This window comes from Scomber scombrus, chromosome 7 (assembly GCF_963691925.1).
Source record: "Scomber scombrus chromosome 7, fScoSco1.1, whole genome shotgun sequence".
NCBI classification, from domain to species: Eukaryota; Metazoa; Chordata; class Actinopteri; order Scombriformes; family Scombridae; genus Scomber; species Scomber scombrus.
The window spans coordinates 9,520,569-9,533,538 of NC_084976.1; the positions used below are offsets into that span (position 1 = coordinate 9,520,569).

At 37.8% G+C, this 12,970-nt stretch overlaps 2 protein-coding genes across 2 annotated transcripts; one reads left to right on the forward strand and one right to left on the reverse strand.

Annotated features, from left to right (window-relative positions):
• Window positions 1–2,245: 2,245 nt before the first annotated feature.
• cd22 (cd22 molecule) lies at window positions 2,246–5,523 on the forward strand. The gene is made up of 7 exons (XM_062422683.1): window positions 2,246–2,364; window positions 3,181–3,522; window positions 3,628–3,849; window positions 4,421–4,714; window positions 5,095–5,176; window positions 5,292–5,325; window positions 5,409–5,523. The coding sequence occupies exons 1-7, from the start codon at window positions 2,274–2,276 to the stop codon at window positions 5,490–5,492; spliced, it is 1,149 nt and encodes a 382-aa protein (XP_062278667.1). The 5' UTR covers window positions 2,246–2,273; the 3' UTR covers window positions 5,493–5,523.
• Window positions 5,524–7,787: 2,264 nt separating this feature from the next.
• LOC133983559 (sialoadhesin-like) lies at window positions 7,788–12,737 on the reverse strand. Its single transcript, XM_062422681.1, has 8 exons — window positions 12,639–12,737; window positions 11,987–12,129; window positions 11,707–11,801; window positions 11,385–11,590; window positions 9,460–9,723; window positions 8,947–9,255; window positions 8,221–8,389; window positions 7,788–7,896 (listed from the first exon to the last, which is right to left on the reverse strand). Exons 1-8 carry the CDS (start codon window positions 12,697–12,699, stop codon window positions 7,833–7,835), a joined length of 1,311 nt encoding a protein of 436 aa, XP_062278665.1. The 5' UTR covers window positions 12,700–12,737; the 3' UTR covers window positions 7,788–7,832.
• Between the last annotated feature and the right edge of the window lie 233 nt (window positions 12,738–12,970).

Here is a 12,970-nt window from a genome sequence, read left to right on the forward strand (position 1 = left end):
TTTAGCTCTCGATCTGCCTCACTCCATCCTCCCTCTCTTTCTAGGGGGAAAGAAGAACAAAAAGGCACCTGAGTGTGGACGTCTTCCTGATTTATAAATGAAAAACAAACAGGTTGAGCAGGCCCGGCCAGCCAGAACCAATAATAGCTGCGTAGGGGAATGTCAGCTAATCATGCAACATTTTTCTGCTGGCCATTTACTTTTAAACACAAACACACACACACGATTACACACACACACACATACACACACACACACACACACACACACACACACACACGCACGCACACACGCACGCACACACACACGTTATTCCTCCCTCACTTATTCCTACTTCAGTCTCTTTTTGATTTTCCCTCACATAGTTTAAAAGGAGATTTACAGTTTTTTCTGATTGCTTAGGCACTATCTTTAAAACTGTAGCAAGTTTTGCGAAAATCCCCCACCCTTCCCAAAGTGGCACAGCAATATGATAAATTAAAAACTCTCGACATTACAGAAAAAAATGCAACAAAAACAATAAATAAATCCTCTTCATTGTCTCTTAGCTCAATGAATAAAGTTTGGATTTGAGACACATTAAAGGTCAAACATGCATTGTGGTTTAACCCTCCTGTTGTGGTTTTGGTTTATAAAGTATAAATTATCATATATACCTATATATATACCTATATATATACCTATATATATATACATATATATGTACCTACCTTTAAAGGTCTTACACAGAATTTAATTTAAGCCAACTTCATTCTGACTAATTACCACAGGTTTCACACATAGTTTTGGAAATTATGGTCAATAGTCCTCATTTAAATTAAACTATATATCATTTTTGAGTTAATGCCTGTTGTCATCCTAAGTCAAAAATTACCTGAGGACAACAGGGGGGTTAAGTATTTCAAATTCATCATGAGCCAACCCATAGTATGAATTCTTCCTGTTTCCTTCAAAACAGGAAAGGCTTACTTTTCAACTATATATTCACTTTTCATATTCGCTACAGTTTTATTTCACAATATTATGAGAGCCTTTCAGTGTGTACTGAGATACTGGTGTGAAGTGCTGCCTGCTTCTGGTTCCGGTGGTAGATGTATGCCAAGTGTCAATGCGCATGCGCATGCACACAGTCCCATGACTTGAGTCAAGTATTACAGTCAGAAAAGTCAAGTTCACATTATTAAATAAAACAAGTAAGCCAGTAAAAAGTACAGAAAACTCAATGTAAGCAAGTAAAAGTAAAATACTGCCATAAATTAAGGTCAATGTTTGCATTTACAGTGTACCAACACCTGTGACAAATAAGGATATTTTCCAAAAAGTCAAACTGTTCCTTTAAATCAATCCATCAATCCATCAAACTATATTTATATAGCACCTTTGATACAGGCTAGTGTAGTTCAAAGTGCTTTACAATTAATTGATTAGACAGAGCAAGTGACACCATAAAGAGAAGGAATAAAAAACAAAAAAATTAAAAGACAAAAATGTAAAGCTACTGTGAGTGCCTGGTTGACTGACTCAGTCAAGACTTTCTCATGAATCTGCAGACTGTTGAACATTGTCTCTTTAGCCTTCATGTTGATAGAGGAAATGAAACTGGATTATCATAAATGTAGATTATTAAGAGAGGAAGCAACAAAGCTGAGTGCAGTGATGATGAACACATTAAGTGCTAACCTCACATTCTTGGTTTGACAACAGTTTGTGTTTCTTTTTATAGCAAAAACACACATTTATTTTCAAAAATCCTAATGATTCTGTGTATCTGAGTTTCTTATCCTTGATATGCTTAATATGTCAATTTATATTGTTTCCCCCACCTATAAAGCACATAAAGCCTGTAGTCATACATAAATATATCCAATCAAATGTGATCGGTGGAGAGCAGCAGACTTGATATAGAAAAACTGAACATTTTATAGCTTAGTGTCAGATCAATTTGGATATCACTTCTAACAAATGTTCTTTTCATTTAAAGAAGTACATGGTTGTGATTTAATTTATTCATTTTGCCGTTACCCTCTGTCTTCTGCTCCAAATAACTTTACATGGCAACTGTCTGAGTGATTGCTGCAGACAGGAAGCAGGGAAGTAAAAAAAAAAACACCCACTTCTGTTTTTCAGTCAACAGAAAAAACCTCCTAGAATTTACCAAGGGATAAGTTCACTTGCTTTAGTCAGTGAGTATTATCACAGTAACTTTTAGAAGCAACGTGTCTTTTGTTTTATTTTGTGACATTAATCTCAGTGTTATACCGTCTGCAGACGGAATGAGTAATGAGTATGTTCTGTGTCATCATGTTAGATTGATTTTAATAATGATGGAAAGCTGGATTTGGATTATTCTGGTTGTAATGCCAGGTAAGGAAACACATTTTTCTTAATAATGTTACTTTACCCTATACCTACAGTACCAGTCAAAAGTTTGGATACTTTCTCATTGATGTGAATGGGAAATTGTGTCCAAACTTTTGACTGGTACTGTTTTATATGCTTTATGCACAGATGAATATTCAGGGTGGTTTGGTTAGCTGGCAAGCTGCCCCGGATATACTGTAGAGTTTCAGTATAGTATAGTATAGTATAGTTTCTGTGCTTACTTTAGTTCAGACTCAGAAACAAACTTTTGAAGCATTTCATGTAAAAATATTGTTTATTTGAAAAGATGTTGGAGGCTCAGCAGCTTGAAGTTTGTCGATTGTGTGCAATTAATATATTTTGGGAAACTTGCTGAATCTATACAGACCCAGGGAGAGCAAGATTAGCATGACACAGAACACATAGAGCCGCAGGTGCCACATTTATAGGAAATACATCTGGTTGAAATCAATTGAAAAAAAATGATCTAACTGACAAAAAGTAGCTATAACCAATATTTGTAATAACCAATGGATCACATGACTACTTGTATGAGATGGTGAGGAATTCTCCACTCTAAGGAGCATTTTAGCATATTTCAGCTCATTGTTTTAGCTTTACAGATTGGAGTTTGATCGAGTCTGTTTACTTTTAATGCTCTCATAACAGCATAACAATATTTGACCTCTAATTGTTTCAAATCACATCCTAAAGTTAAAAAGTATTATTGTTTATTTCATTTTCCCAGAAGAATTCAGCTTTTAAAATGACATTAAATTAATAACTAATAAAACACATCATATGTTTCATGATCTGCAGGAACTTTAAGTGCCTATTCAGTGACTTTTGAAACCCCAAATGTGTGTGCTGTGAGAGGATCATCGGTGGAGTTCAGGTGCTCGTACAACTACACAGCTGCGGAAACTGTTCTGAAGACTGAATGGTCCAAGGGTGAATTAAAAGATGGAAAGTGGACACGGATTGAGCTCTCAAAACTGATTTTGTATGAAAATCGTACTCAATATATTGGAGACCAGTTGCACGACTGTAGCCTGGCAATTCATGACCTGCAGGATAATGACACTGGATATTACTACTTCAGGTTTGATACAGAGAGATATGGATGGCGAAGTAAGAAATCAGTGTATCTGTATTTCACAGGTAAAATTCTCCTGCATTGATTGTTCTCTGCTCAGTTCAAATTTGGGTATTTTTCAGCTTTTCTGATCATCATGCTCTTTGTTTCTTGAATTGATTGATGCCCAGACCTGAAAGCCAGAGTGAACCCAAACCCTGTGAGACGAGGAGACAATGTGATTCTTGAATGTGGGACATCCTGCCAACTTTCCACCGCAGTGTGGTTCAAAGATGGACATCCAGTAGCAAAACCAGAGTTCCAGGCCCAGACAGAGGATGCTGGGAAATATTCATGTGCTGTCAAAGGACAGGAGTCTGTGCAGTCAGACCCTGTGGCGCTGGATGTTCAGAGTAAGTAGAGTAAGTTGACTAGGAATGACTTACAGGCTGTTCTTAAACATCATACTTTTATGGTTGCATTTGGAGTTTGAAAACATATTTTTTTTCTGACTTAAAAAAATAGATGAAACAATATATTTTTGATTTGCTTTGGCTGAAATGGTTGGATTATTTATGGATACTTTCAGTTAGCTTGAAAGTAAGTATGAAATTGTAGAATCCTACCTATCGTTTTACACCATTTCACTGATCCTCAGACGGCTCTAATGTGCAGAGAAACACAGCAATGCACCAGATAAACACAGAGAAGTGAACAATGCAGGATTTTAAGGAAGGAAATTAATTCAGCACATGTGTTAGATCACAGATAAAGAGATAATGAGTTATGTTGAGTAACAGTGAATAAAAACTTATGTCTGGTTACAAAACATTACACAGCACCTTTAATAGTCTACTGCAGGGCCCTGTGACATCACATTGGGTGTTGAAACAAATTTCAACCAAAAAGGGGTCGTCAAACTAGTTACTTGTGCGAAAAATGCAGACTATAGGTGACCGTACTGGTGTTTTGTTTTTTACCCAGGTCCTCCATTGAATGTTTCTGTTGAGCTGAGTCAATCTGGACAGCTGTCAGAGGGCAGCAGTGTGAATCTAACATGCAGCAGTGTAGCTAACCCTGCAGCTGATAACTACACCTGGTACAAGAGCACAGGTTCTCCCAGCTCCAGCTCCCAGCTGCTGCAGGTGGGCTCAGGACAGGTGCTGTCTATTCCCTCTGTGGAGGCGTCCCACACCGGACTCTACCTCTGCCAGGCCAGGAACCGTCTGGGGGAGAACAACTCAACCAAGGTGCTGCTGACAGTGGACTCATCAGACAGTGAGTATAGATTACACAGAGCAGTTAGGATCTACTTAGATATTGATTATTTATAAGTAACCCAGCATAAGATCATAATTAATCTAATATAACCATTTATTTTTTTAAAGTCCATACAATACTTGACCCTCATTGGTTGATTATACCTTCTCAGATAAAGTAAAATTGCTAAGCAGAACTTCAAATGCTGAAAACTAACTAGATTGGAAGGATGTTACAATGTCAAATTTGTTGAAATTGACGGATTCTAAAAAATAGGACAAATTGTTTATGATGTCTTCAGTATTTCTAATCTTATGTTTGTTAGAAGAGAAAAAAATGAAGTTCTGTTGTAGATTTGAAGTTTATATTCTCACAGTTTTTTCTCTCTTTACTAATAGTTCAGCGTGTCATCCTCCTTGTTGGTATTGGAGTCAAAGTTGTTATAATACTGTTACTTCCACTGGTGATTGTATGGATTTGGTAAGTTGATTTTACACAACAGTTTTACTTTGCATCAGTTGGTCATGGGTAATTTTATTATGAGTCATGAATGTTGATGAGTTCAGTGAAAAGTTTTGTCTTTTTTCACATAAAGGAGGCGTTGCCTAAAGTCTGCTGTGGACGAAGAGGTGAGGAGGACAACCTAGGTGTGTTAAAATGAATCCATTACAGTTTCTCACATAATGTCTCATGTTGTCCCTTCGCTTTTCAGGAGCACAGCCACGATTACGAAAATATCAGCACCCAGCCAGCGGGCCAAAAAAACAGGGTTACACAGAGGGAAATGCCTGCTTAAAGGAATCAGAGACGGATGATGACATTTTATTACACTATGACTTGGCACACTGGCACAAGAATGTGCTGGAGTTACAGTAGAGTAACAAGTTTGCCTGCTTGAAAAATGCAGCTACACTTCTCGGTCATTCCCACAGTGTAAATGCACAGTCATTCTCATGGCTCTCTACTGACCATAATGTTAGCAAGAGAACCGTTATGCTGTTTTTTAATTTCATGAGTCAAATACAATATTTCAAGTGTTACTGAGTATAGACTCACATCTTATGGCTGCAGCAGTGCTCATAGCAGTCACAGTGTTATTATTATAGTGAATATGCTTTGTATATTTAAGTAAAGATGTTTTTTTCATGCATTTTTTTAAGCCAGTATTTCATTTTTATGTCTATATGACATACTGCTGTCACCAGCACCACTGTGGTCAGACCAGGATATGGTGCCCCCTTGAGTTTGAAATACAGATGTACATTTTGTTTGGTAAACTTGTAATGTTGCATCAGTCTACCAACTTAGTAGCTTTATAGACCTCAACGTTACCCTTGTTTTTTAAGTTATATTTTTGCTATTATTTACTGAACAATATTTTAACAGTAGCTGAGAAAACAGCAGAGTTTATGGTTTTCACTTCACACAGGAATCTGATGAAAAAAGATCATGTGCCTCATACAGATAGACATGCAGAATTTAGCATCATGTAACAGTTAATGATAAGCCAGTGATCCCTATTTATTAATAGTATTGTGAACCAGTAAACACCTGGCTGCTGTAATGTATCTATACATTATGTTTTGTAAAACATGTTATCATGATTTCTTGATTATCATCATGTTATGATTATTGTTTTGTGTCATTATCATGTTTAGCTGTGAAATAAGCACTCTAATTTGTTTCAAAGCAAAAATACCTTTTTACATGTATGCACAAAAAGCTTTTAATTCAATCTGAGATCTTACACATTTTGTAATATACAGTAATATACTGTACAGAACATTTGAAGCATTGTACATAAGATGGAAGCTCAAATATGGGGCATTACAAAATGTGCAGCATTGCATTCATTAAAAACACAAACACGCTAAACACATACAGCTAAATGTAAATACAGCTGATTACAGGAGCTTAAACAGATGTACACAGATTTAAACTACTGGGAAATGAAGCATTGTACTTCCTGGGTTATTACATTATTTAAAAATAGATCATGTTTGCACCACTTTCCACAGTTATTCACACTTTAATCAATCAGACAAAGTCAACATTTCAGAAATAAACTCTCAAGATGAAGATATCCAAGTACATTTTGTAAATGCGTATCCTGTTGTTAAAGAGTCACTGTCCTCCTGGTTTTCATCCTCCTCCAGTTCTCCTCAGGCTCTGGTCAATATCTGTTGGTGTCTTATCATGCTGAAGAGTTTACTGAAAACCACACAAATATGACCCAGTCCTAACTGCTAACAGCATTTTAATTGGATCATTATGACTGAATTTTCCGTCATCTTCATGCTCATCATCATCAGCACCACCAACAGGCTTACAGTTACAGATTCTTCAGTGTTCTGGATGTTGCTTACACAGTACTTGGTGCACTCTGTGCTGCGGTATGTTAATAAAATCAGTAAAGTGAAAGTATCAGTCATAACAATAACTGTGGATGGCACCTACGATCTGCAGACTTGATGAAGTGTGGAGACTGTATTCAAAGTCACATATGTTCCTGCAACCAACTAAATCATAAAAATGGGCATAACTAGTAACAAAAAGAAGGGTCTATTTTCTTAGTTATAATAAATACGTTTTTTTTAAATGAAAATTGCTTTGTTAATTCCTGGCAGCAGCATTTAGTTTATCTTGCAGCACAATTGCACTCTAAGAAATAATCAGTTCTGCACCGACAGGGCAAAAATGTTCCAACAGTCTTTCTTTCACTTCAGTTCTGTTGATTTCATAAGTCAGGTGAGTTCATCGCTGTTCACGGCCTTAATATACAGGAAATAAACAGGAAACCAGTGTTGCATGCATGAACAAATGTGTGAATATGTGTTGATAATGATTCTCGGACGTTTGTGCTCTCTGTACATAATGTCTTCATTTGCATAAGCACCTGCAAATGTACTACATCAAATTGTATGAGGCGAAACTGGTTTTAAGGTGTCTGCTTTCTTGGTCACTGGAGGGGTGAATGTAATCACATGAGAGTGACAGAAGTTATTGATAGGAAAGCTCAAAGTTACCAAGTCAACCCATGTAGAGTTACTCAAATATACAGTAGTAAAAAGTGTGCTTTTGGTGGCTGTAAGGTGTTGTGGATATAACTTGATGCAGAATAGGTCCTGCTGGATCTTTAAGGTCCAGTATTATTTGTCTCAGTGAGGACATATGACTGGTGCGTGGACGACTTCTGTTTTCTGAAAGGAACAAAAAATACTGAATGAAACCTACTGACATTTAGATAATTATGTTTGTTCGTTTATAAGAATTTGAAACATAATTCAGAAATGATTTCATTATTTGATCATGTGTCACATGATCCTGTTTACTACACACTTGTGATGCATATTACATGTACTGAAGCAAAGGCTTTTACTATAGGTCACATACTCGATTGTCTTATTAGTTAGTTTATTTCATTTTTCCACTAATCTGACAAACCCTTAGGATTTCTAATAAATATAACTGGTGATAAAGAATATTATAATACAGTCTGGTTATAAGAGAAGCAAAGAACTCACCTTGTCATGATTAAGGCTACCATAGCTATAATAATAAGTAGGATGATGGTGATGGTCACTCCAATTAGAACAGTGATGACTCCTGATTGGGTTGTTGGGGCTGAGGGGGTTGTTGGGGCCGATGTGGTTCTTGGGGCTGATGGGGTTCTTGGGGCTGATGGGGTTGTTGCTGGAATGAACAGACCAGTGGTGAGATCCAGAACTTACTACAGGTCAAACAGTCTGAAACTGTTTTTTCCCAATACAATATGAATAGACTTTGGACAAAACACATCCCGGGGCTCAGTATGTACCTTATGAGTATTTATCAATGTTTGACTGGACTTCATGATAATGCAGCTTGTAGTTGGTGATCTGCTTCATATGAAGAAAAATGTAATGTGACAAAGAGGGAGTTGATCTATGCTTTCTTACATGTCTTATACAACATTTAGCCTATTTTGTCTTCCCTCCAAATAACAACTAACCATCATAGTCAAAGGGGAGTGTGTGCAATAATCCCACCTACATCAATATTTTTAGTATTAATCTGTCCCTGCTGTTATGTAAGCACCACCTTTTTTAGCTGGAGTCATTGAAGTCATTCTTATTTTAGATGAGTTTCTATGTTGTTTAATATCTACAAATGTAATAAGAAACCTGTGCACACTCAGAATCATTGGTAGAGTTTGAGATCATTTGAATGCAGGATTGTGGAGCAGATTATATGAATCTTTATAAACCTACCACTGGAACCTCCGAGGCTTACAACAGAAGTCTGTGATCCGTGTTTGTTGAGTGCCACACAGCAGTGCTGCCCGTCTCTGTCGGCGGTGATGTTTACACTGCTGAATGTCTGGTCTCTTACTGTGTCAACCCGGGATCTTCTTCCCTGATAAAAGCTTTTATCTGCTGTAGGGAGGCACGCTGCACCCTGGTACCATGTATATGTGCGGACAGGAGGGTTAGCATCACTGCTGCAGGTCAGAGTCACAGGAAGATCATCTCCCAGCTTTCCAGAAGACAGGATGGAGACAGCTGTGTTTCGAGGAGAGTCTAGAGGAGAAGGAAGTCAAGTCATATTTGACTCGGATAAACTGACTTCTTTTAAACCTATTTTCAAACTGTATGGGGAAGTTGCTTCATCATGCCAAACAATTCTTAATAAATTCTCTGTAGCATTAGAAAATAAAGTTGTTGTAATCTAGAAGATGATTTCATATGTTTTGGAGACTTAAATCAGGCTGAATCATCACTTACATTGTACATCGACTGCCACCATATTTGACTTTTCTTCTTTATCTCCAGCATGTATCTGGCAGTAGTAGCTGCCGGAGTCAGCAGATGTAACTGCAGTCATGTTCCACACCTGTTCAGTATATCTTGGGTTAGAGTCTGTGTTTTTGTACCATTTGAAATGGGCGTCTGGACTGGTCATAGGGCTGCAGCAGCCTAGACGTAAGACTGCCCCCTCAGTGATGTCACGGGAGGGACTCACTAACGCTGCGACTGCGCTGGTGGACTCTGGAAAAAACAAGGAGTAGGGAAGATGAGAAATAGAGTGAGTTGATAGCAGATGCACAGGTAATTGTGTATGACGGTCTATTGATTGTTTTGAACAGTATTTTCTACCCCACAAGGTATAAATTGGGAAAAGTGGGGAAAATGGTTAGATACATAACTATTAATTTCTATGTTTCTCTTGTATATTTTTTAAATAGCCAAATTTAAGGACAATGGGCATACAAATATTGCTACCTACCTTTTAAAAACCCACTATGTGTAACTTACTAAAGCAAAAATGCTCTTCAGGTCTCCATATTCTTAGAAAACAATACTGAGGACATGAGTCCTGTGTCTTCACTGCTGCCTGTAGCCCTGTCTCATGTTTCTGAAAATGTTGCAGAGTCCAATCTAGCCTCTGCATGGCAGCACTAAACCTGTGATACCAATGATAACAAGATGTTTAGTTGGCCATAAAATAGTACGTTAGCTCCCGATTAATCACAAGTCTCCTATTTCGTGCAGTTTTCAAGAGTATGTTTCAATTTAGCTTAGCCCTCTAATAACCGACTTTTTGAGCATTCAGCAGGTCTAAATAGCTAACTAACTAAACTCTTCATTGCCTAACCACAATATCAAACTTAAACCACAGCCTCCTTAAATGTATTGCTCAATGAAAATTCAAGAAATATCCTCAGTGCTACAAGTTTAACTGGATGAATGCACTCAACCTGTGCAATTGTCATGAAGAGTGTGTGTCATGAATATTTGTGGACAACTGCAGCTTGAATACATTTCTACATATACGTAATACAAATATACAGCTGTGTGATAGTTAATTCAAATGATATTGTATTTTACTGTTTTGGTTGTTTTGTTAATCCTACATCTTACCAGCATAGCAACCGTGTGAAAAACAAGAGACAACAAAATGTGACTTTACGTTTCTCAATAATTACTTAAGAATAAACCATCAACTTCCCAGTGCCAACCACTTCACTCTTCACACCCAAATGTGTCATCCAGATTCTTCAACAATGTCTAAAAGCATAAATTGACTTAAATCCTCTTTTTCTCAGTTCAGCAGAGACAAGATTCAGTTTGTCCTAACGTGTTTGCTTGTGGGTGATTTGGATACGAACACCAATTTAGGACTTGCTTTGAAAAATTCAAACTTGTTCTTGACAGATTATTATGTCAAGCTGAGTTTATACACTATTTCTTTGCAGTCAGTGGTCAGTTTCACTTCTACTTCTCATAAATAGCACACATATCAAACAGAGAGTTGCCTAGAGGAAGTAGTTAATCCAAAGGTGTTAAAGCATTAACACTTATGTTGTGTTATGAGTGTTGATACTATAAGTGAGCAAAGTACAATTATTCTTAGTTTTGTTCTTAGTTTTTACTTTTAGTTTGTTTCATGAACAGTCACTACAAAACAGCTAGTGCGGTGAAGCAGACTTACAGACAGGCTGACCAACAGACAAGCATGTGACAAAAGACAGTAAGACGGTGTGCTAATGAATGATACACACGACACAACATGCTTTTATTTAAGACATTAAGATGATTATGAAGTACTTGGTAGAAGACTCCATCTTCTTCTTTTCTATGTTATTAGATTTGTGGTCTGTTACACATTCACTTATATTATGATATAATTTAAATAAATGTTCCCCTACTTGCCACAAGGAGCTGTATGCCGCTCTGTGCTGGCATCTTCTGTGTCGGATGGCTGGTGATGAGATAAAACACGTAGGTTCCGCTGTCCGACTCTCTCAGATCAGAAATCCTCAGAGTACAGTTCTTTGTTCCTGGTTGTCCCAGGTACTGCACCCTATTCTGGTAGGCTGGATCTGGGGCGATGCCGGCACTGTGGAATACATATCTGACATGGACAGACAGACACACACAGATATGTTTATGTTTGTCTCAACTCTGTGCTGAGAGTTCTTTGCTATAATCAGAGGGTGAGCAGGTCTGGTCTTGTGTTTTAATCAGTACCTCGGTGTGATACAGCGGCTCTGTTCAAGACACCACATCGCAGACAAAACGTTGTACTGTTGTCCTTCAGCTCCTTCAGTCTCGAGCCTTTTGGCCTAATACAGGAAATAAAGTACTGTAAAATAGCAGATATTTGTTGTATGTTTATGACCCATATAGCTGCATACTTCCATTCATTCTAATGAGGGATTTCAGACTTTGCAGAGCAAGTCTGCTGGTTACAGACAAGCTGCAGGAAGATATACTTTGAGCGCTAACAATGCCTTCTTTATTGAATTACCTCAGTTGAGAGCTGTCCCTCTCCTTTGGTCCCACTAGAGGTCTGGGGGTAGTCATAGGAACAAGGGAGAACCACAGATGAGCCAGTCACAGCACAGATAGGTCCAGAAGGGAGATTGACTGACCAATCACCTGCAAGGATACCTGAAGGCACAGAATGTGTTTATGAAGGAAATTACTACATTCATAATTTAACAACAAAACAATAATTTAAATAATATGATTCTGTGACATTACAGTTAAGAATTGTTTTCTATGTGTTACAGCTTATTTTGACATTACACAGTTTTTTCTCTTAGGAATGATTAATCTGACTGTTCAGAATGACAGCAGTATTTGTTACATCTCAGTGGATGTTTTCATAATGAACAGGTACTTCTGGTGCAAAGCAAACACACAAACAACGAGTTTCATAGTAACTAAAAAGGTCTAATATTAAAATATTTGATGTGGCAGTGTTTACATCTGCCACTGAAGTGATCCTTCAAACCATTTCTATGTGACCGCACATCAGACCTCTGATTCTTATGGACTCTTTCAGTGCTGAATATACTCCACATATGTATGATTCAGAATACTGGATGTTTGCCTGTGCAGTATGAATATTGTCATGAAGGCAACAGGTACCTACTGTACCTTCATCAGGATCTTACCTTTCAGGCAGAGTGTGAACAGCAGCCAGCAGCTCCGTGTCATATCCACAGCCATCTTCATCTCCTGACCTTCCTCTCTCACCTCCTGCTCACCTTTGACTTCCCCTGGTCTCTCCTCACCCTGGATGCTCCTGTCTACACCAGAGCTGCCTTCAGTTAATGGTGTGATTCTCTTTCATCAGAACTAAGACTTATGTCAAATGGTCCAACTTCCCTTTTATTTTTTTCTGCCAACAAGGAACTGAAGGTGATGACTAAGCTTTAATGTCAGCAGGGGGAACTTACTTCACATACACATATGTGTGTGCTTATATGCGTATGTGTGGTACAGT